This window comes from Rhinichthys klamathensis, unplaced genomic scaffold (assembly GCF_029890125.1).
Source record: "Rhinichthys klamathensis goyatoka isolate OS25496 unplaced genomic scaffold, OSU_Roscu_1.1 h1tg000627l_1, whole genome shotgun sequence".
NCBI lineage: Eukaryota > Metazoa > Chordata > Actinopteri > Cypriniformes > Leuciscidae > Rhinichthys > Rhinichthys klamathensis.
Window position 1 is genome coordinate 188,177 of NW_026607075.1, and position 23,602 is coordinate 211,778.

The 23,602-nt window shown below is 42.2% G+C and overlaps 2 protein-coding genes across 3 annotated transcripts in view; one reads left to right on the forward strand and one right to left on the reverse strand.

The window, feature by feature from the left end:
* The window catches only part of afg3l1 (AFG3-like AAA ATPase 1), a 28,684-nt gene extending 24,924 nt beyond the window's left edge, over positions 1 to 3,760 (forward strand). Inside the window, exons 13-16 of the mRNA XM_056241034.1 lie at positions 666 to 781; positions 863 to 1,063; positions 2,136 to 2,330; positions 2,643 to 3,760. Coding sequence (XP_056097009.1) covers positions 666 to 781; positions 863 to 1,063; positions 2,136 to 2,330; positions 2,643 to 2,867 — 737 coding nt within the window. The 3' untranslated portion in view covers positions 2,868 to 3,760. The remainder of the gene's footprint in view (positions 1 to 665; positions 782 to 862; positions 1,064 to 2,135; positions 2,331 to 2,642) is intronic.
* A 1,876-nt stretch (positions 3,761 to 5,636) lies between these two features.
* Positions 5,637 to 17,258, reverse strand: dbndd1 (dysbindin domain containing 1). 2 transcript variants are annotated; one of them, XM_056241049.1, is made up of 4 exons: positions 17,131 to 17,258; positions 14,404 to 14,550; positions 11,843 to 11,980; positions 5,637 to 6,299 (listed from the first exon to the last, which is right to left on the reverse strand). In XM_056241049.1, the coding sequence occupies exons 1-4, from the start codon at positions 17,159 to 17,161 to the stop codon at positions 6,127 to 6,129; spliced, it is 489 nt and encodes a 162-aa protein (XP_056097024.1). In that variant the 5' UTR covers positions 17,162 to 17,258; the 3' UTR covers positions 5,637 to 6,126. The 2 variants fall into 2 exon arrangements, with proteins under 2 accessions (XP_056097024.1, XP_056097023.1); XM_056241048.1 differs by having other exon boundaries at positions 5,644 to 6,311.
* Positions 17,259 to 23,602: the final 6,344 nt, after the last annotated feature.

Sequence of the window (23,602 nt, forward strand, 5' to 3'; positions counted from 1 at the left end):
TGTCATTAATGTTAATAAAACAACAAAATACAGCTTTAACAAAGATAAAACTAAATTTAATTTCCATAGTGAAAAAATAGTGTTATTTTACTTTTAGGCTGAATTATTAATTTCTGTACCTGAATAATACTGTTAGACTTTGTAAATTTATCAGTTAGGCTAGTAGTTTTTGATGTAGTATCGAAGCATTTCAAGTAATAAATGAAAAGCAAAATTACATCACCCCCCCCCCCCCCCCCCACCTTATATATATACCTTTATTTTTTATTTATTTTTTTTTTATTTTTTTTTATTTTTTTTGCTGCTCTGAAAAATTATCTGATCCGCGTCTCACAAACCGTGAATTTTGTGATCCATTGCACCACTTCTGGCATCACAAACTACCTTGTAAGCAATCAGATCAACATGTGATCGTCAACGAGTGGATCTCTGAGCTGAGTGAGTGGAGGCGGGGCTCATTTGCATATTCATAGAACCGCGCATACTAAATGAAGCAAGGGTGTCGAGTTACATTCAAGATATTTTTTTTAATTTTTTTCAAGAAGTTTTTTTAAATATGTAATTTTGGTGATTTAAAGATGAGTTTTAAGGGATGGGACGTTAAATATCCTAAGGTTCAAATCAAATACATTTTTAGTCACTGATATTTTGTGCTCCTCTTTTAGGGCTGGAGAAGAAGACTCAGGTATTACAACCCACTGAGAAAAAGACTGTAGCCTATCATGAAGCAGGCCATGCTGTCGTGGGCTGGTTCCTCCAACATGCTGACCCACTGCTCAAGGTCAGGGCCCGAAATCTAGGATTATAGCTTATATTGAGTCATTCGTCTGTAAATTGTTTTATTGAAATGTATGTGTTCCAGGTTTCCATAATTCCTCGAGGTAAAGGCCTGGGCTATGCACAGTACCTCCCGAAAGAGCAGTACTTGTACACCCGCGAGCAGCTCTTCGATAGGATGTGTATGATGCTGGGCGGGCGAGTGGCCGAGCGGGTGTTTTTCGGCAGGATCACGACTGGGGCTCAAGACGACCTTAAGAAGGTCACGCAGTCAGCGTACGCTCAGGTGCAGAGATTGGGCTTGCTCTGTGTGCTACACAATTTCCATTTAGCAGAAGCTTTTATCCAAAGCAATGTACAATATAGGAACAGTTCATTTTGAGTAGAGCTGAAACTGACATTCAGAATAGTCAATGAATCACTTTAACAATCATTAGATTGTTAGCAGAAAATATTTGTTAATGCAATGATTGAACAACACATTGGTGATAGCTCATTAGGGTCGAGTATCATTTGAATTTTAACGATTTCGATTCTGCTTATCGATTCCTAATTTCGATTCAAATTGGGTAAAAAAAACAATAACTTGGATATCATTCACATTTAGTCTTCTTGCAAAACATTTCATTGTTGCTGAATATCATGAACAAAAATCAACAGGTGAAAGAAAACACTTACACAAGGAGCGTTTGCCTGTGGTTTAAAAATACCATAGTGAAAACAACTAGCCTCACTTAAATAAATTTCAAGCATTATTAAAGACAAGTTAACACTCAGAAATTTAAAAGAACAAATAAAAAATTTACAATCGCAACAAATCGATAGAACTGAACAAAGATACGTTTGATATAAACAGTGTTTTAAGATTTTCAGGTACAGAAACTGTAGCCAAATATAAATAACACTGCACTTTATAAATATATGTGGCGAGCAGGACGAGGTGGAGGGCCGTGAGAGATACGAGACCGGTGTCGTTCATCATTGATCACGCCACCGGCCTCGCGCCGCTCTCTCACGGCCCTCCACCTCGTCCTGCTCGCCACAATATACATTACAAATATAGCTACAAAAGTTATTCAGTCAAGAACAGCGAGTGAATTTTGTCTTTGTCTTTTGTTTGATTCGTGTTGTTATAGAGAGCAGCAGGAATATTAGGTTGCTGTCACTTTAAGACCTGCACAATACACCGTTACTCGTGTGTTCAGCACAGAAAACAGCGCGAGTCGTCTCGCGCTTTAAAGCCATATTAAAATGCACACAAAGGAATCGATAAGAGGAATCGAAATTTGTATTTAATAACACATTTTTGATTGACACTATCTTTATTTGACAGTTGTCTTCCCCTACTTTTCTCGTAGATTGTGCAGTTTGGCATGAGTGAGAAAGTGGGTCAGGTGTCCTTTGACCTTCCCCGGCAAGGAGAGATGATTCTGGAGAAGCCCTACAGCGAGGCCACGGCAGAGCTCATAGATGAGGAGGTCAGAAATCTGGTGGACCGGGCCTTTCAGAGAACACTGGAGCTCGTCTCTGAGAAACGAGAGCAGGTGGAGATGGTGAGAACATCTGGCAGCGCGGATTTACAGCTTTAAATGGAGGGACGCATAACTAGTGGCCATTACAAAAGCTAGTGAGCTGCGGAGTGCCTCAGGGTTCAGTCCTGGGTCCCATTATTTTTCTCATCTACTTGCTTTTTCCTTTTAATAATGCAGCATAGCTGTATAATCTTCAGCTTAGCTCTACCACAAAGCAGAGATTTTAGTTCATACTAAGAGATTTGAGTGAAGTTAAGCTTTCAAAGTCACCTGCTCAGCCACATTTTATTGGTTGTCTGGTTGATGCAAATATGCATTTGTTTTTGCGAATAGGTTGGAAACCGTTTGCTGGAAAAAGAAGTTCTCGACAAAGCTGACATGGTAGAGTTGCTGGGACCCAGGCCGTTCGAGGAGAAGTCCACGTATGAGGATTTTGTGGAGGGCACTGGCAGCTTCGAGGAAGACACGAGTCTTCCCATTGGGTTGAAGGACTGGAACCAGGAGAGAGGAGAGATCCAGGAGGAGCCTCCAGCTTCACAGGAAAAACAGGCTGCTTGAATGAACACCGCCTGCCTCTGAGACTTGCCTTACTGTGGGGACTCTGGGCTGAAGAAAAGATTTGTGAATTTTGTTGGTATTTGCATTTCACTTCCCTTGTTAATTCTAAGCAGGGGACGTTTATTGAATTTGAAATGCCTTAATGCAAAGATTATGTCGCCATAAACTATGCTGGATAAACTTTAACACCGGACACCACAAACTCTTTATTGACAGATCAGGAACTCAGAATTATCCTTTTAGTTATTTCTTTTATCCTTTAATTTCTGCCATTATATCATAAACTGAATTCTATCCTTTTAGCTACTCTTCCCCTTAATAGAAGTGGAAGAAACAACTGTATATTTGTACAATTTTCATTTGTGTGTTCTAAGAAAAAAGTTTTGAAAAAGATATTAAATTAAATGAGTCCTTTCACACATTTTACAATGTTTTTTTTTTTTTTTCAACACTTACAATATTAGTCAAGGTTTCTTGCACCAAAAACAGACCTTATTTTTTCTCATGACCGATTTCCACCTTTTTTTTTCTTACCCTTTATTTAGGTCATTTATGCAGCTTGTATTTTGATCCTTGTATACGCATGTATGAATTCACCACTTCATCAGGGTTATATTTACAGCGTCTAATCTACAGAAAGATCATATCCTTTTTTCGGCGCTTAAAAGTGTTTTGTTATATTGTATTTCTAGCCCTTAGACTGACATCAGCAGAAGTAGGGCAACGCTAGATGATTTATCACATTCTGTTCATCAGGGACACTCGTTTTAGATGGGTGAGATTTAGCCAAGAAACATCCAGAATCGGTGCTATCTATGATGTTGTGAGCTACAAATCTCACTATTATTTGTGGTTGTTAAAGTATGAGAGAGAATAAAAGCCCAGTGTAAGTTTGTGCATCTTCTTTATGAAAGGCTTGTGCAAAAGCACCGTTCTTTAGACTGAATGATGATCACGTGAAGTCTTCTGGATCCTGCTATCACGTCTGTTCTAGTAAATTGTACCACACTGACTCCATTTAGAGCTAATTGGCAGGTTGTTGTGTCACAAGACTTGCTTTGTACAGTAATAGATACAGTAAAGTATATCGGGGAAAAACAGCCTGACCATTGACATTTTTCACATTTATTCCCGTTATATTTTTGCCCTCCTTGATTTGACTGTTAATGATTCTGGTAGTTAATACATTTCTTCTCCGATGCGACCCTGTGTATAGATCATGCTTGACATCATTGAACCCTGTAATAACCCTGGTAACATATACAGTACAGATTTATTTGCACAACAAACTTTTATTCTTTAGGATCTGTATTTGAAACTCCCCACCCGATAGCTTTCTTCTCTTTGAGGATTATATGTGAATCAGGTATATTTTAAGACACAATTTCTTGCTGTGCACCGGTGATCACACAATTTAGGCCTTTGATGATGTCTTTTATGTTCAATTGTTAATAAATGACATTTAATGATACAGAGCAGTTAAAAAACATATTGCTGAAAGATTATTCACCCTTACATCCATTCAAATGCAACTTTTGCAATTGCTTTACTCAATAAGTTAGGCCAGAAACATAATCTACGCAAGTATTCTTGTGTGGTTCTGTTGTACATGATGTGCGTTCCTGTTACTGTTGCAGTGACAAACCTCAGTACTCAATGGGGAGATGAGTTACCTTCACAAAGTTGGTCAAAATTAAAATAACATGTTCAACATTATTCTCTTAAACTGCTGCACCATGATTCCCAACCTTTTGGATGAGGTCTTACTTCTGACCTATTCATCTGATGTCTTGGAGTGTACTAATGATCTTGAATCAGGTGTGTTTGTTTGGGAAGAGTTTGGAAATCTGTACTGTGGGTGTGGCTCCAGCAACAGGGTTGGAAAACACGGCCATTTTGTATGCCTCTCTTATCTTTTTATGAGAGAGTTGCATGAACTGAGCTGCGCTCATATTCCCCTAAGCCATGTTCACTGCTCCCTATTGGGCATAGCATAAAATACTGGACACTTTTGGTTTATGCTAAGCCCACCCCACACCAATGTTGAGGATGCTACGTAATTGTGCTGCAATATGAACTGCGTTCTGACAAATTTTGAAACTGAATGAAGCATTGAATTGAGCTGATGTAGCTCGAAGTGTCTGTTCATGTACTTGCGTAGGGCATGTTTTAGGCCTAAGGTCCTTGCACACAGAGTCCGAAATTTTCGTATGCATTTATTCGTATTTGTCATCCTAAAAATTCGTCACGCACAGAAACCGAGTCTGATGCGTATGAATTAATCTGTAGCGGGAAAAAATCGCAATACAAATGGAGTCTTCAAGCAGTGAGGATGATTTTGTTGTCCTCGCTCTTCTTAAACGGAGGGAACAAAGAGGAAATATTGGGTCCATCCAATCCTGAGATTGCGTAGAGGAAGGAGAGTTCGCTGCGGGATTATCCCGAGCGATTCAAAGTTTACTTCAGGATGTCAGCGGCTCAGTTTGATGCTTTGCTAGCGATACTGGAGCCACATATTAAATAGAAGACCACCAATTTCCAAAAGAAATTGATCCTGAACAGTTCTGGAGTTTGGCGTTCGCTTGTACGGAAATTGAAATTGAATTTTTTTATGACAGCCGAAAGTTTCGGAGGCAGTGTGTAAACGTGATTGACAACATGAGGTCGTATTTATTTTTTAACGTGCGGAAATCTCAGACTCAGTGTGCTGACTCAGACTCACCTTTAGGCCTAAAATGTTGTATTCACTTTGATTCTGGGTCTCCCATTTTCATGCGGAATCTCCTCGAAGGACACTTTTGTTGTAACTTCTCTCTGTCCCTTCACACAGGTATTTCCTGAACTTCGCTGTGGGCTCGTCACAGTTGCTGCCTCGACACATTGCTCTGGTCCTTAAACAGTTCCTTGAAGATTCAAATCACTGTGTAATTCCTCAGTCGCTCCTTGGATTCATGGTGTGGTCCATAATGCTACATCTTGCTTCAAGTTCTCTGAAAGACTGAAAGTGACTAGGTCCCAAAGAGGCGGCCCAAAATCCTGTTTGGATAAAGTCTGTTCCATCTTGAGGAAGAGTCTACACTTATCCCAGCTAATCGGAGCTGTCTTCTTGCCCATAATGGACGAAGGGATTGCATTATCTTTAAGTGGGATCACCATGTCCTTTGATCCCTAAGGTTCCCCGTCTCCTTGCTTGACCAGGAACCTCCCCTCTCCAGACAAGGGCTGAGTCCTCTCCCCAAGCCCCTGTAGCTGGCCTGGCTCAAGGCTGCTGGGATTGAGAGCGCTCTATCTTCAGCATTGGCTCTGTGTTCTCGGAGTCGCTGTGGTGCTTTCGATCTCTCGGCTGCTGATCCCCTTTTCCCCCGCGGGTCCAGGAGGGTGAGCGCACGTACCCGCTGTGGGGGAATCTAGGTAACGGCGGCTGCTGGCGATCTGTGGGGCGAACTTACAAAACCATCCAATGAAAAACAACTTCATAGCCAGTCACAACAAAGAAAAGGCTATAGTTCTGTTCCAAAACCTAGTGTACCGCCTACCTAGATGGCATTTTTTAAGTCACCGTATGACATGAAGACTCTTCATGAACAGATTGGCATCAAGGTTTAGATCAAGGGTGCTCAATCCTGTTCATAGAGATCTAGCTACCTGCAGAGTTTAGATCCAGCCCTGATCCAACACCCCTGTCTGTAATTAGCAAGTGCTTTTGAAGATCTTTTTTAGCTGGTTGAGTTGTTTAATCGGGGTTTGAGCTGAACTTTGCTGGAAGGTTGATCTCTAGCAACAAGATAGGGCACATCTGGTTTAGAAGTTGTCTTCTAAGGGGCTTACACGACACCGGTTTCAACTTAAAACTTTGGTAACGCTTCCTTTTACAGTCCTGTTACCCATGTACTTACTATGTACTTATTATAGTAATTATAATTACTGGGTAATAACTAGGTACTAACCCTGAACCTACCCCTAAACCTACCCCTAACCCATGTACTTACCTTATATTAGCCAGTACTTTCTAGGTAAGTACACTGTAAGTACACGTAAGTACTGTACTGTAAAAGGAAGCGTTACCAAAACTTTTTATGCATTTTGGCCGTTCATTTACACAACAACTGCATTTTGGGGGCCTGAAAACAAAAACTTTTGAAAACCGTCTCCATGTAAACAACAAAAACGCAAATCTCTGAAGACGATGATGTCATGCTTGTGTATTACGTGTTCAATCTATAGTGTTTCATCGCCATCTAGTGGCCCGGAAGCACAATACAGGAGTTTTCAGTCGTTTTCGCGGATCCGTGTGACTGGGGATCGTTTTGACAATGGTGTCGTCTGTACGCGGAAAACTCAAAGGAAAAACTTCTTCGTTTTAAGCATATGGTTGTCGTGTAAACGTGTACCCTCAGTTGCCTTGTTTTGGCCTAATTACTTAACACAGTCACACAACCATTTCAATCCACCTCTTGACGCAAGTGTCTTGCACTGATTTGACTTCCATAGGAAAAGCATTAGTACAGGGGTAGCAACCCTGCTTCTGTAGGGACACCATCCTGCAGAGTTTAGTTACAACCCTAAGCAAACACACCTGGACCAGCTAATCCAGGTGTTCAGGGTTTCTGGAGAGTGTGTTGAGCAGGGTTGGCTATCCCACTCTTTCCTGGAAGACCACTGTCCAGTTCAATTCCAACCCCAATTAATGACCTGAACCAGCTATTCAAGGTCTTCAGGATCACTAGAAACGTCCAACCAAGTCTGTTCAGGGCAGGTTGGAGCTGAACTTTGCAGGACGTTGACTCTCCAGTAGCAGGATTGAACACCCCTGGTTTTAGGGAAAGGGCATACATAACATTTATGTTTTAATCTCATGAAATGTCTTTGTCTTGTTGTTACAACTCGAAAGGTTAATGGCAATATTGAAACAGTTTGACCTGCTGACAATGGTGTCAAGAGTAGCTGTGTGAGTGGTCAATCACAGAGAGATCTTTAAACCAGTCACTAATGACGTCCCATCATGCTTCAGAAGATTTCTGCCTAGAACGCAAAGATGCTCACTAGGTTTTGGAATAGAGTTCATATAATTTATATCTGTTTTACTTCTCTCAGAAAGGGATTTGCAGTAACAAAGCAACCATTTTCAATGAGAGCTGGTAATCTGAGGGCACACGAGCGACAGACACTGCTGGTGTTCAGTTAAAGCCCAGTTCTGACAAGATGAGGCGAATACTATAGAGTGATGCAGGAATGACGTCACTTTGAAGGCCATCCGGCAGTTCGCATCACGCTGGTTCCCTCGAGAAAAACCCAGTAGGATTTTCCAAAAGGCTTTTTGGATTATTGCTCTGTGATCAACAAAAGTTTATGATGCATGCACGTTTTGTCCATCAAGATAATTGTCACAGATGAACAACTTTTATGAATTTTGAAGCCTAAATGCAGTCGCCAGAAGTAAAAAGCTAAAGGTAGGCTATAATTCAACGTCACCCTCACTAAGCTTCCAACAACTCTTTTATCTAAACACATTTCCCATAACGTTTGAGTTACAACAGTTTATAAGAGCACAATTATAAGTATAACGAGGCTGTAATGGTGGACTGAGTTTAGCTGTTCGGCTGATGACGTTTATCTCCTCGACAGACTTTGTCGTCGCATTTAGCCACTTATTAGCAACCGCCTTTTTCAAGACACGTAACAGCTCAATAAATCACGAGTGGGGCAGTACTGATGTTTTATATCCTAGAATAAAACGTGAAAGTGTCTTGAGCTTGTGTTCATCACAGACCTTATTTCAGCCATTTAACCAAAACCCCATTCAAAAAACCCATTGACTTCGGGACAAAGGAACTCGTTTTGGCCTACGAAGGGATGTCATACCTGCACCACCCTATATAGTTGTAAACGACAGTTAATTCAGAATACCTCTTAACAACCAAAAGTAAAAACATTACATGACCTAGTCATTGTGAGCACCTCTCAGCATCCATTTTAAAGGACAAGTTCGGTATTTTACACTTAAAGCCCTGTTTCAAGATCGTTTCTGATGAAATAGAACGGTTAAGATTAAAATTTGGACACATGCTGCTGTCCCGAGAAATTTCGGTTTCTATGGTCGCACCCCCCCACCTCTACAATGGTTGCATTGGTGCACAGAAACAATCCTTCAAAAAACGCATTAATATTTAGTTTACAAAGACGTGAAACTCACCGAGTGGTCAGGGGTGTTCACTGATATGCTCACACAAAAATCACTGCGAAAGATGCTTTCAAACAGGTTTTATCGTAGTTTTTGTCCAAGTCCATTTTCTTCCGGTTTTTGGTCGAAGTCCACAGTAGTCGATTGTCGAGTTTGCGTGCGCGATCCTTAGTTATCTAGTTACCAATGATCCCGAGCGCGAACTCGACCATTGACTACCGTTTTTTGAAGGATTGTTTCTGTGCACCTATGCAACCATTGTAGAGGTGGGGGGGTGCCACCACAGAAACCGAAATTTCTCGGGACAGCAGCATGTGTCCAAATTTTAATCTTAAGCCTCGTACACACCGGGACGAATATCGGCTCGCGTTATTCGTCAGCGTTTTTCAACACGTTTTTTGTGTTCACACCCAAGCGATTTTCGCTGACGATGAGCCGAGTGAACATGCAAATTCATTCCCTGACATTAGATGGCGCTTAATGTAAAACAGAAATACCCCGGTCCACAAAGTGGCGCTGCGCAACTACGCTTCTGACATTCGCTTGTCACTTAGAAGAAGAGAGCAAGTTTGTCGCGTTTGTCATATAGTTCTTTATTGTCGTTGGTGTCTCTTTATAAAGACACCAACAAGACCAGCAGCTCTACATTCATCTAGCCTTGCATCTTCCTCGTCTTATTTCTTCCCGCAAGAGTGTAGACGCTGTATATCTTCTTCGCCGTTACGTATGTGTGCTCGGCAAGACCGTTTTGTGTTTGAGCGCCCCCAAGTTGTGTTTTACTGTAACTTCAGAAGCTCCAGACACATGCGCCAATCTCATTGGTCGGATAGTTTTTGACGCGCTGCGTCAAACCAAAAAAACGAACCCGAGGCGTTTTTTAAAAAATGACGCTTTTACGCGTGCCGTTTTACGCGTCGGTGTGCACACTCACTTTGGCACCCATTGTTTAGTCACGAGGCGTTAAACGTCGGCGAATATCGCACGCGAAATTCATCCCGGTGTGAACAGGCCTTTAACCGTTCTATTTCATCAGAAACGATCTTGAAACAGAGCTTTAAGTGTAAAATACCGAACTTGTCCTTTAAGCACTGCCAAGTTGGGCCAAGACAAATGTTATTCACATAACTTGGAGAAAATTAAGGTAATTTAAAGTAATGCTCAGATATATTGCTCAGAGTTGAGGATGCACTGACATTGCCTCATAGTTTAAATATTTAATATGTACACATTTGTGCACTTCAGCTCAGGCCTTAATCAAATAATAATGTGTAGAGTTCCATGGAACCGACTGTACAATTCATCATTCTCTACTCGAAATGTTATCTGTTTTCTTTGTCTTGCTACACAGTGAACATTGTGTCGTAAACAATAGAGCGCTGCCGGAGTGAGTCCTAAAACACAGAAACTAGCATTTTTGCACATCCGGTTCCCTTGTCCCAAAGTCAATGGATTTTTTTTAAAGGGTTTTTGGTTAAATGCCTGAAATAAGGTCTGTGGTGAACACAAGCTCAAGAGATTTTCAAGTTTTGTTCTATGTAATAAAATACACAAGTAAAACCCCACTCTTGAAAAAAGTCTGTTAACAAGAGGCTGAATGGGGCTATTGTTGTGGACATTAAACGCCGTCACACCGAAAAGGCAACACTAGTGTGATTATACTTGCTCTCTTGCAAACGATTCTAACTTGTAGAGTTTAAATAAAGATTGAAATACCAGTCAGAAATGACACAGCGTTTAAATAATGGTATAGATTGTTTATTGTCTAACTTTAGCTTTTTACTTCTGGCAATTGTGTTAAAGCTTCAAAAATCATAAAGGTTGTGTTTATATGTGAAGATTATCTTTTAAAAGTCCCCCTGTGGTGAAAATCCAGTTTTTAATGTTGTTTATATATTTATGTGGTGTTTTTTATGTGGTGTCAAACCATGTGTAAGTTCATAAGTCGACAGCATTGCTGAGTATTTTCTGCTTAAAACTGCAGTGAACCAAAGACAGTCTCAAAAACACGGTGTGAAATCGCTGGTGTTTCTGACGTCACAAACGACCTTGTAACCAATCAGATCATTTGCATATTCATAGAACCACGCATACTAAATGAGGCAAGGGTGTCGAGTTACATTCAAGATATTTTAAAGGCGTGACAGAATGGATGAAAGAAACATTTAAATGTCATTTTGGAGATGGTTTTAAGGGATAAAATTATTGACTACATGGGGACTTTAAATCACAATAAGAATGATAAACTTTTGTTGATCCCAGAGCTTATTTTCTGCAATAATCATCGTAATAATAATAATAAATTGAAAGATTGTCTTTTTGTCGAGGGAACCAGAGTGATGCTTGTTTCAGCCATGACTGTTGGCTGAACGTCTGATGCATAAGGCACATTAAATGGGGAACATTTCGGTAGTTTCAAAGTCGTCATCTGATTGGTCCTCATGATACCAAACCCCCTCATGGAGGCCGTTGTGTACGACTTTTTAAAATGCGTCCACGAGTTTCACAGAACGGTCTGTTATTGTAGGGACATCGACTTCACATTTTCATGCCCCTAAACAAAAACGAACAGTGATTGGTTGCTCTGCATGTCGTTCAGACGGTCTTTAGCCAATGAAAGCTGCGATGGAGTCAGTCTAAAGCTCTGGCTGATCGAGACGCGTGTGATGCGAACGTTGGAAACTTGGTGTCATCCCTGCATCACTCTATTCATCTTCTGAGGACTGGAATGATTTCGCTAAATAGTTATCTAACTTCAAATCTGATATGGTAAGTAAAGATTAGTGTGTTGACTCACTGGCTGGGGACTCAGTATGGCTCTCCTCGTCCGAGTCGGCGAACACCTCCCCGAGCTCCTGGTCGGACATGTCTGTGAGCTCCGTCAGGTCCAGGAGGTCGAAGTGCACCTCCAGAGACGACACGCTGCTGAGAGGCTCTGCGATCGGGCACAAGACATCGTCACTGAGGCCAGGCCACCGCTAAAGAGCAATCACACTGTTCCTCGCTCAGACGTGTGCACTACTGATAGAGCTGCACGATTAATCGTTCAAAGATCGTGACCTCGATTCAAACACTCACGCGATCTCATTACTTAATGACTATGATTCGGCTCTGTCTATTAAACCTTCAGATCTGTGTTCTGATCCAGAGAGAGCCGTTGTCATGTATAGATATGAAACAGCTTCACAAACAGTCTTTTCAACATCACAGTATCATTATTTCTGTCTTACAATCATTCATATTATCGCAGAAGAACTGGGAGAAAAGTTTATAGTTCAGATTTAAACGCTGATTTCTACAGTAGTGATCAAAACAGAGTAAATCACCTTTAGAAAGTAACTTGACGCTTCGACGGTTAAATCATTAAGTCGGTACACCAGTAGGTGGCGACAAGTGACTGTTAAAAAAAATTGTCATTGAATCATTCATTTAAAGCAACACCAAGTAACTTTTCCTCTGCGGTCGCCCTACAGGTTGGAAGCGGAATTGTCCATTACTGCTGTCGTAAATAATTTAGCCTACCGCATCCTACTGTCGCACGCGCACACACGCACATGCTCTGTTTATCCGGCACCGGCTTTGGAATCATGATGACAATTCAAAAGCTACCCGGCTGCTAGGTATCTTACATGTAGTTGTAGTCTACTGTCGAGTGCGCTCCACCTATCGGCAATTGTAACACTTGCCGTAAAGCAAGTCAAATTTGTAGTTTTCTAATGTCTCATTCGGACTATAGAAACGCGACCCGATCTGGCAATCTTAGATAGCGTGGGTATATCAGATAAAGGACCGCAAAGCGGTGGCATAAGTGCATTTCACCATGTCACGACTTGATGAACCACTGAAACGATTTTGAAAACATTATTTTAAGGTAAAAAATCTTACTAAGTGTTGCTTTAAGAGATTCGTTCAAAAATGGTGGGGTTAGGGATCAGTGGGCGGAGATGTGTAGGATTAGGGGTGGGGTTATGGATCAGGGGGCGGATATGTGTAGGATTAGGGGTGGGGTTAGGGATCAGGGGCGGAGATGGGTAGGATTAGGGGTGGGGTTAGGGATCAGGGGCGGAGATGTGTAGGATTAGGGATCAGGGGGTGGAGATGGGTAGGATTAGGGGTGGGGTTAGGGATCAGGGGGCGGAGATGTGTAGGTTTAGGGGTGGGGTTAGGGATCAGGGGGCGGAGATGGGTAGGGTTGGGGTTAGGGATCAGGGGGCGGAGATGTGTAGGTTTAGGGGTGGGGTTAGGGATCAGGGGGCGGAGATGGGTAGGATTAGGGGTGGGGTTAGGGATCAGGGGGCGGAGATGTGTAGGTTTAGGGGTGGGGTTAGGGATCAGGGGGCGGAGATGGGTAGGATTAGGGGTGGGGTTAGGGATCAGGGCCGGAGATGTGTAGGATTAGGGATCAGGGGGCGGAGATGGGTAGGATTAGGGGTGGGGTTATGGATCAGGGGGCAGAGATGTGTAGGATTAGGGGTGGGGTTAGGGATCAGGGGCGGAGATGTGAAGGATTAGGGATCAGGGGGTGGAGATGGGTAGGATTAGGGGTGGGGTTAGGGATCAGGGGCGGAGATGTGTAGGTTTAGGGGTGGGGTTAGGGATCAGGGGGCGGAGATGGGTAGGATTAGGGTTGGGGTTAGGGATCAGGGGGTGGAGATGGGTAGGATTAGGGTTGGGGTTAGGGATCAGGGGGTGGAGATGTGTAGGATTAGGGATCAGGGGGTGGAGATGGGTAGGATTAGGGATCAGGGGGCGGAGATGGGTAGGATTAGGGATTAGGGGGCGGAGATGGGTAGGATTAGGGTTAGGGATCAGGGGCGGAGATGTGTAGGGTTAGGGATCAGGGGGTGGAGATGGGTAGGATTAGGGATCAGGGGGTGGAGATGGGAAGGATTAGGGATCAGGGGGTGGAGATGGGTAGGTTTAGGGGTGGGGTTAGGGATCAGGGGGCGGAGATGGGTAGGGTTGGGGTTAGGGATCAGGGGGTGGAGATGGGTAGGATTAGGGATCAGGGGGCGGAGATGGGTAGGATTAGGGGTGGGTTTATGGATCAGGGGGCGGAGATGGGTAGGTTCAGGTATATGTAAGGTGGGAGGAGTTGGATCTGGATCCAACTCCTCCCCCTGGATTTCGTGTTCTGCAGTGAGGACCATCTCTTATATTTCTCCCCCAAATCAAAAGAAAATAAAGTACATGGAGACAATTTTTAAACCATTTATTAATCTAGGTCAATGTTAAGGTCTATTGTAGTGAAGATGCTGTGACATCTTAATGGTCTTAATTTATGTTGCAAAAAATTTAACTCTTTCGATGGGGGGTAGAATATAGCCCAGACGTGTCCTCGACACCAGGTCCACTCACGTCGTTTCTCTGTGATCAGCACCTGGCTGCCGTAATGGGCCGGGGTGCCGACATGCTCTCCTGAGGCATTGTGGGACGCCTCGCTGGTGAGGCTGGCAGAGCTGGAGGACTTCAGAAGCTTCTGGAACTCTCGGTCTCTAAGTGGCTCTACAACGAAATCATAGAACATAGATTATAAAACGGTTACCACACAATTCAAATATTAAAGCCAAAAAATATGTATCAATGCAGCTGTCATGAAGTAAAATCACTAAAAGCCTTCCTTCCGCTGGAAAAAATAGTCCCTAACCATGAACAGCAACAGAGTTACATTATTTCGCCATTAGATATACAGAGCGACCGCAAAAACGGACGTTCAAAGACAATATTCTCTGGCGCATAACCTCTATAAGCTTCAATGAATGATATCAATGAGAATATATGTTTACGTTGCTAAGAGTGGTTGCTAGGGGTGTTGTGTAGTGATATATAGAACCGTTGTTTTATCGTTAATAGAACACAGCTATCGACCAATCAGAATCAAGGACTGGAACAAACCACATTATAATATAAAGTAATTTATAATGTGTATTTTTTGCACATTGCCACAATATTAGTGTGTTCTGGGGGGTAACCAGGTCGTTGCCATGCAGTTGCAGGGGCTTCTGGGTACTCGTGAGCACATTATTCGCCGGAGCATTGCTATGCGGTCGCTAGGGTGTTCCTCGTGTCCCGTTCTCTAATGGGGTTTGTCAGCGGTTGCCAGAGAAGTGAAACAGAAGATGCTTGTGTTTCACTCACTGTTTGAAGAGCTTCCAGACAACTATTGATTTCTGGCGGCAGCAGTCAAAGCAGACAAGCCTTTTATACGGCTGAAGGCAGTTCAATCACACACATGGGACATGAAAACAAGTGCACGACTGGATCTAAATATATATATATATATATATATATATATATATATATATAGAACTCACCCTAAAACTGACTATATCTCAATTCATTACGTAGATAGAAATATTTAAAGTTCCCCTATTATGCTTTTCTGAACTGTTGAAACGAGTCGTCAGTAATTCAGTCTCACTTCCTGCTGAACCTGCGTAGGTTTGTAACTAATTTGCATAATGTCAGTCAATGGTCTTGATTGGCTGAACGGTGTCTCTTGGCCCCGCCCATCAAACACTAGTGTATCTGCGACTGGAAGAGTTCGGTTCGTGTCGAGAAGACGCTGTTTTCTGAGATTGATACGGTCAAACCCACGCCATCGTTACTGTTCATATCACTGTGATCAAGAGCTGAGATTCAGATATGATGATGAGCGTTTGCTTTCTGACCAATCACAACAGACTGGGTCATCTGACCAATCAGAGCAGAGCAGTCTCTTAGAAAGGCGGGGTTTAGAGAGACTGAATCTTCGAACGAACCGTTAAAGCAGTGTTTCTCAACCTCTCCTGCAGGGACCCCCTGACAGGCCATGTTTCTGTTTTAACCCTGAAATGGCACACCTGATTCAAGTCATTAAAGGCTTAATGAGTAGTTGACTAATTGATTAATTGAACTATTCCTACTCTAATTACTCATTAAGCCTTTAATTACTTGAATCAGGTGTGCCATTTCAGAGTTAAAACAAAAACATGGCCTGTCAGGGGGTCCCTGCAGGAGCAGTTAAAGGCACAGTGAGGAAAGAGCTGATTCTGCAATGTATAGTGTTGTTTTACCTTGGATGCATGTAAACCTATTGGTAGAGTATCCAAAACAAAATTAGGAACCTTTAAAATGGCATAATGAGGGTAATTAAGATAAACAGAAAAGGCATGTGTGTGTTTTGCGAGGCTCTTTCCCTGTAGCAGCAGCTGGGGCTGAGCTGACTGTGGACTCGCAGAAACATCAGGGCCAAACGGGAGATTACATTCAGAAATTTACATACAGGTCAGAATGCATGACTAATTGTGTTAGTTATTTCACATTATTTAATGTGAAAAAAATATTTATAATCACACTACTACATTAACATTAAATTGACAGACCTGAAAAAAAAACAGACTTTGTGAGAAGACGCAAGATTACATCAACCATATTTAACAGATTCATCCAGTTTCTCTGTACATAAACTTTCTTTATCAGTCCCATAGCATCCCACACGTGAAGAATCTATAGTGTGAAGGTTTAGGGAGTTTTCCAGCTGCGCCTGTTCTTCTCCGCAGTCTGCGGGTCATCCCTCCCTTCACACACCTCTCATTAGCCCACACACACACACAGATCCCGCTGGTGCTTCTCTTTCTGTGCGTGCCAGTCATGCAAATATTGGTGCAGGGATTGCTACACACTGGTTAATTCCAAAAGGCTCTCCGTCTAAACCGTACACACCAAAACGAGCTATATTTTGAACATCACCCAGTGGTACCCAAGTCCCATTGTCTCAAAGTAGCCGCTGCAAAGATGCAACTCAATGTCAAATTCTCAAAAAAATTGTGCATCCAAAAATCCCTCTCGCTCATGACCTTTCATGTTTATTCGCATTTAAGCTATAGTAATCGTGTTGCTATAATTCATAAGCCTCCACCCTACATGCATCCAAGTTGCTGTGCCTGTCCCCATGTGCACGAATGCTGAGCGCCGGCTTCTCTGACTGCCTGCTTTGTCTGAGCGCTGGAGAATAAAGGACACGGTGGCGGCTCGTACAGCGGGCTATTGAATGCAATGGGTGTGTGTGTGTTTAAATGCGTCTGAAGAAATGTTTGCTCTTACCTGCAGCACTAGAGTCTGCCTGAGCCTCCATTAAGTCTCTCGTAGCGGCCGGTGCAATGCTGTTTGGCGTCGCAGCCAGGATTAGAGGGAGCGCCTCCTGTCTCGTGTACTCTCTCTCTCGCTCTCTCGCTCTCGCTCTCTCTCTCTCTCTCTCTCTCTCTCTCGCTCTCTCTCTCTCCTCTCTCTCTCTCTCTCTCTCTCTCTCGCTCTCTCTCTCTCTCTCTCTCTCTCTCGCTCTCTCTCTCTCTCTCGCTCTCGCTCTCGCTCTCGCTCTCTCTCTCTCTCTCTCTCTCTCTCTCTCTCTCTCTCTCTCTCTCTCTCTCTCTCTCTCTCTCTCTCTCTCTCTCTCTCTCTCTCTCTCTCTCTCTCTCTCTCTCTCTCTCTCTCTCTCGCTCTCTCTCTTCCCCACCCCTACATGCACAGTCACACATTCACTGCTATTGTCACTGCAGCACGCACAACACTGACACATGAAGAGTCCCGCTGGAGAAACGCAGTCAGCCACTACACAACTGCATGACACACCAAAACGGGGAAGAGAGCGAGGGAGGGGTGCGCCCATAGACAATAAAAAGGGTTGATATACACAAAAAAAATGCTGGGTTATTTTAACCCAATTTTGGGTCAAATATGGATAAACCCTGCCATTGGGTTACATTGTTTTATTACATTTTTTACCCAATGTTTGACTTTGTCCATATTTGACCCAAAATTGGGTCAAAACAACCGAACATTTTTTTAGAGTGTATAAGCAGAGGTGTACTGATCCAGAACAGGCTTGGAAATAATGATGAAGTGAGGGAAAAAAAGAGGAATATCTGAGTTTAGATGATTATAATTCATTTTTGTTCATTCAAATATATATATATATATATATATATATATATATATATATATATATATATATATATAAAGATTTTATGCATTGAACAGCCATTGGCTAATAGTCGTAGTAGTTGAAGGCCAGAACAATTGTCTGAGTACAGATGCTTAGCACATGGTCCCATTAAAGTTCAGTCGGGTAGTAACAACTCCAGTACTCAAGGGGGCGATAAGGTTACTTTCAAATGTCTGTGCCGTAATTCAGGAAGCTAGCGCCATAAACATCGACTTCATCTCAAATTTGACGCTTTCCACTCAGTGATTCAAGAAACTAAGCTTTTCGAAGCTTTGAATCAATTGAACCAATTTCTTCGCAAAATTATTCATTTTCGAAGTGCTCGAAAATCGTGTAAATGCGTCGATAACTCAGCCCAAACATGCAAAAAACTATTTTTTACAAACTAATTGCTTCGGATGCACCGATAGGAACATTTTGGACGATACCGATAACCGATAATTCTTTATATTTGAAAGCCGATAACCGATATATATATATTGGCCGATAAATCTAATTCCAAATTTTTGTATAATTTTTGAGAGCCTGATTACAGAAACAAAAGTCTCACCATTAAAAGCCACGTCCCAAACACACAATTATAATGTCCTCGTTATATTTGTATGTAGCCTATATGACAGCACATTACTGTATTTTCCTTTTTTGAAGTGATTCCAATCATATTTCAAGCAATTCACAGTTCTCTTCAGTAAGCATTCAGACACACATGTAGACATTATAAAATCGTTTTTTGGTTTTTGGTCAAGTTTGAGCATTTTTAGGTTTTTCTATGTGTACTGAAGCATTCCTCCCATTTCATTAATTCCTTAGAGGTCAAATTGAAATTTTTAAAATTTAAACCACAAAAATCCTCGAATCCATTACATTTTTGTGTGTGTATTTGTGGTTCAAGTGCAACAAAAGTCCTCTGATGAACACTCAATAAATAAATATATTTAAAAAAGAGTTTCGGGTCGGCAAGATCAGAAACTGGGCTACGTCTGAGACGGTCGACGGTCCACTGGTATTACAGTAAATGGCAGAAATTGCAACGGCCCATATGGCGGCTCCAGTAAAATAATTCTCGTCTTCCAAAGAAAAGAACCAATCTGCAAAATCCCAACCTGTGCACAACCACAAAGGTGATGGTTCTTGATGTTTGATGACGGCATCATGACGCTACTGTTGGGTTTGCCTGATTGAAGAGGCTAAACTCCCAAAGATAGCCACCAAACTAACTGACTCGCCTGGAAAGACTTCTCCTCGAATGGTCAATAAGAGAAAACTGACCATTAAAGACGGTTTACGCCAACAATCGCCCCCTTGTGGCAATGCTGAGAATACATGTGTGCTTGTGATGCACTGTGAAATGTGCTCTGAAAATGCAAACACTTTGAGTTAGTGTAGCTATACACGTTATCATACACACACTTTGTTTTACAGGCTTATGTTTCAAAGCTGGATGACTAACTGGTATTTAATGATTGAACATATTCATACACAAATAAATGGATACAGTCTAATGAGCGTTGGACTTACTGTGGCTATAATACAATTAAAGATATCCATAAACAGAAATGAATGTTAGTTGACTGAGACCTCAGTTTTGGGACATCATCAGGTCTGTTACTGTGCTTGTTTTTAAGGTGCCAAGGCTGATCCTCACAGGTATGTGGTGCCAAACTGGATTAACGTCAGCAGATAGCCGAGCAGATCTTCCATCTGTTGATCCAAAATGGTCATCATGATTCCCTCAAAAAGCACATTGTTGCCATTAATAGCCTGTACTCTCATTAAAGCCAAGTACTCTACATTATGTCAACCATGATCCATTCAAATCTTTTCAAGTCAACATAAAACCAGAATTCACAAGCCATTTTACTTCTGTAATATGACATATTTCATAGTGAGACGGGATATTCAATGAGAAAATTATTGTCTATCAGAAATTGACATGACAGAGAAACTATAGCTAAAAATATTTTATTTTTTGCCTCAAAACAAAGTTTGTTTGCAACACTTTCCTTTCATGACCACGTCCTTCCAAAAAGTTTTCTGTTATTGCACAATATTGCCAGGAATTTAAATTCTGTTGTCTTGTTGAATTAATGAGGTTTTATGATGCTCTCTCAACTTGTTGTGTGTTTACGTTACAACAAGAAGAAAATCCTGGATATGGATATCATCATCTTCCATCATCCACAGAAGAATTGCATGAATATCAAATGACTGGTTGATGGTTAATTTAAGCGCTTCAAGTAGCAGTGCTTTGTGCCAGTGCTGGTTAAGTTAAATGCTATGTTATTGGTTAAAGTCAGCATGCAGCAGAAGTTGCGCTCGTCGTTCCTTCTCTATTGTGTCGTATATTCGAGTGAAACGCTTCTGGATAGAGAACAAATGTGGGCGGGCCTGATTTGTCTGTGAGGAAATAAAAGGCCATTCAGATGCTGCAAAAGGTGCAAATCATAAGCTTCCTAAATCAAACGGAGCATGTGAAGTCATTTGCAACTTGAATGTGTCTGGCTTCCGGTGTAGTTTAATATTCAGTTCCTGTTAGGGTTAGGTAAACTGTTCTATGGGAGGAGCATACGTGCATATTCATGAAAAACTGTTCCAATGGACGGAGCATACGTGCATATTCATGAAAAACTGTTCTATGGGCGGAGCATACATGCATTATCATGAAAAACTGTTCTATGGGCGGAGCATACGTGCATATTCATGAAAAACTGTTCTATGGGCGGAGCATACGTGCATTATCATGAAAAACTGTTCTATGGGCGGAGCATACGTGCATATTCATAAAAAACTGTTCCTATGGGCGGAGCATACGTGCATATTCATGAGAAACTGTTCCAAAAGGCGGAGCATACGTGCATATTCGTAAAAAACTGTTCCATTGGGCGGAGCATACATGCATATTCATGAGAAACTGTTCCAATGGGCGGAGCATACGTGCATATTCGTAAAAAACTGTTCCAATGGGCGGAGCATACGTGCATATTCGTAAAAAACTGTTCCAATGGGCGGAGCATATGTGCATATTCGTAAAAAACTGTTCCAATGGGCGGAGCATACGTGCATATTCATGAGAAACTGTTCCAATAGGCGGAGCATACGTGCATATTCGTAAAAAACTGTTCCAATGGGCGGAGCATACATGCATATTCATGAAAAATGGTTCCAATGGGCGGAGCATACGTGCATATTCATGAAAAACTGTTCTATGGGCGGAGCATACGTGCATATTCATGAGAAACTGTTCCAATAGGCGGAGCATACGTGCATATTCGTAAAAAACTGTTCCTATGGGCGGAGCATACATGCATATTCATGAAAAACGGTTCCAATGGGCGGAGCATACGTGCATATTGATGAAAAACTGTTCTATGGGCGGAGCATACATGCATTATCATGAAAAACTGTTCTATGGGCGGAGCATATGTGCATATTCATGAAAAACTGTTCCAATAGACGGAGCATACGTGCATGTTCATGAAAAACTGTTCTATGGGCGGAGCATACATGCATATTCATGAAAAACGGTTCCAATGGGCGGAGCATACGTGCATATTCATGAAAAACTGTTCTATGGGCGGAGCATATGTGCATATTCATGAGAAACTGTTCCAATAGGCGGAGCATACGTGCATATTCGTAAAAAACTGTTCCTATGGGCGGAGCATACATGCATATTCATGAAAAACGGTTCCAATGGGCGGAGCATACGTGCATATTCATGAAAAACTGTTCTATGGGCGGAGCATACGTGCATTATCATGAAAAACTGTTCTATGGGCGGAGCATACGTGCATATTCATGAAAAGCAGTTCCAATGGGCGGAGCATACGTGCATATTCATGAAAAACTGTTCTATGGGCGGAGCATACGTGCATTATCATGAAAAACTGTTCTATGGGCAGAGCATACGTGCATATTCATGAAAACCTGTTCCAATGGGCGGAGCATACGTGCATATTCATGAAAAACTGTTCTATGGGCGGAGCATACGTGCATATTCATGAAAACCTGTTCTGATATGCGGAGCATACGTGCATATTCATATTCAATGCATATTCAATGGACGGAGCATACGTGGATTATCATGAAAAACTGTTCTATGGGCGGAGTATACGGGCATATTCATGAAAAACTGCTCCAATGGACGGAGCATACGTGCATATTCATGAAAAACTGCTCCAATGGACGGAGCATACGTGCATATTCATGAAAAACTGCTCTATTGGAGGAGCATACGTGCATATTCATGAAAAACTGCTCCAATGGACGGAGCATACGTGCATATTCATGAAAAACTGCTCCAATGGACGGAGCATACGTGCATATTCGTGAAAAACTGTTCCAATGGGCGGCACATATACGTGCATATTCATGAAAAACTGTTTCAATGGGTGGCGCATACGTGCATATTCATGAAAACCTGTTCCAATGGGCAGAGCATACGTGCATATTCATGAAAACCTGTTCCAATGGGCGGAGCACACGTGCATATTCATGAAAACTTGTTCCAATGGGCAGAGCATACGTGCATATTCATGAAAAACTGCTCCAATGGGCAGAGCATACGTGCATATTCATGAAAACCTGTTCCAATGGGCGGAGCATACGTGCATATTCATGAAAACCTGTTCCAATGGGCGGAGCATACGTGCATATTCATGAAAAACTGTTCCAATGGGCGGAGCATACGTGCATATTCATGAAAACCTGTTCCAATGGGCGGAGCATACGTGCATATTCATGAAAACCTGTTCCAATGGGCGGAGCATACGTGCATATTCATGAAAAACTGTTACAATGGGCGGAGCATACGTGCATATTCATGAAAACTTGTTCCAATGGGCAGAGCATACGTGCATATTCATGAAAACCTGTTCCAATGGGCGGAGCATACGTGCATATTCATGAAAAACTGCTCCAATGGGCGGAGCATACGTGCATATTCATGAAAAACTGTTCCAATGGGCGGAGCATACCTGCATATTCATGAAAACTTGTTCCAATGGACGGAGCATACGTGCATATTCATGAAGAACTGCTCCAATGGGCGGAGCATACATGCATATTCATGAAAAACTGCTCCAATGGGCGGAGCATACGTGCATATTCATGAAACTCTGTTCCAATGGGCGGAGCATACGTGCATATTCATGAAGAACTGCTCCAATGGGCGGAGCATACATGCATATTCATGAAAAACTGCTCCAATGGGCGGAGCATACGTGCATATTCATGAAAATCTGTTCCAATGGGCGGAGCATACGTGCATATTCATGAAAACCTGTTCCAATGGGCAGAGCATACGTGCATATTCATGAAAACCTGCTCTAATGGGCGGAGCATACGTGCATATTCATGAAAAACTGCTCTAATGGGCGGAGCATACGTGCATATTCATGAAAATCTGTTCCAATGGGCGGAGCATACGTGCATATTCATGAAAACCTGCTCTAATGGGCGGAGCATACGTGCATATTCATGAAAAACTGCTCTAATGGGCGGAGCATACGTGCATATTCATGAAAAACTGCTCCAATGGGCGGAGCATACATGCATATTCATGAAAAACTGCTC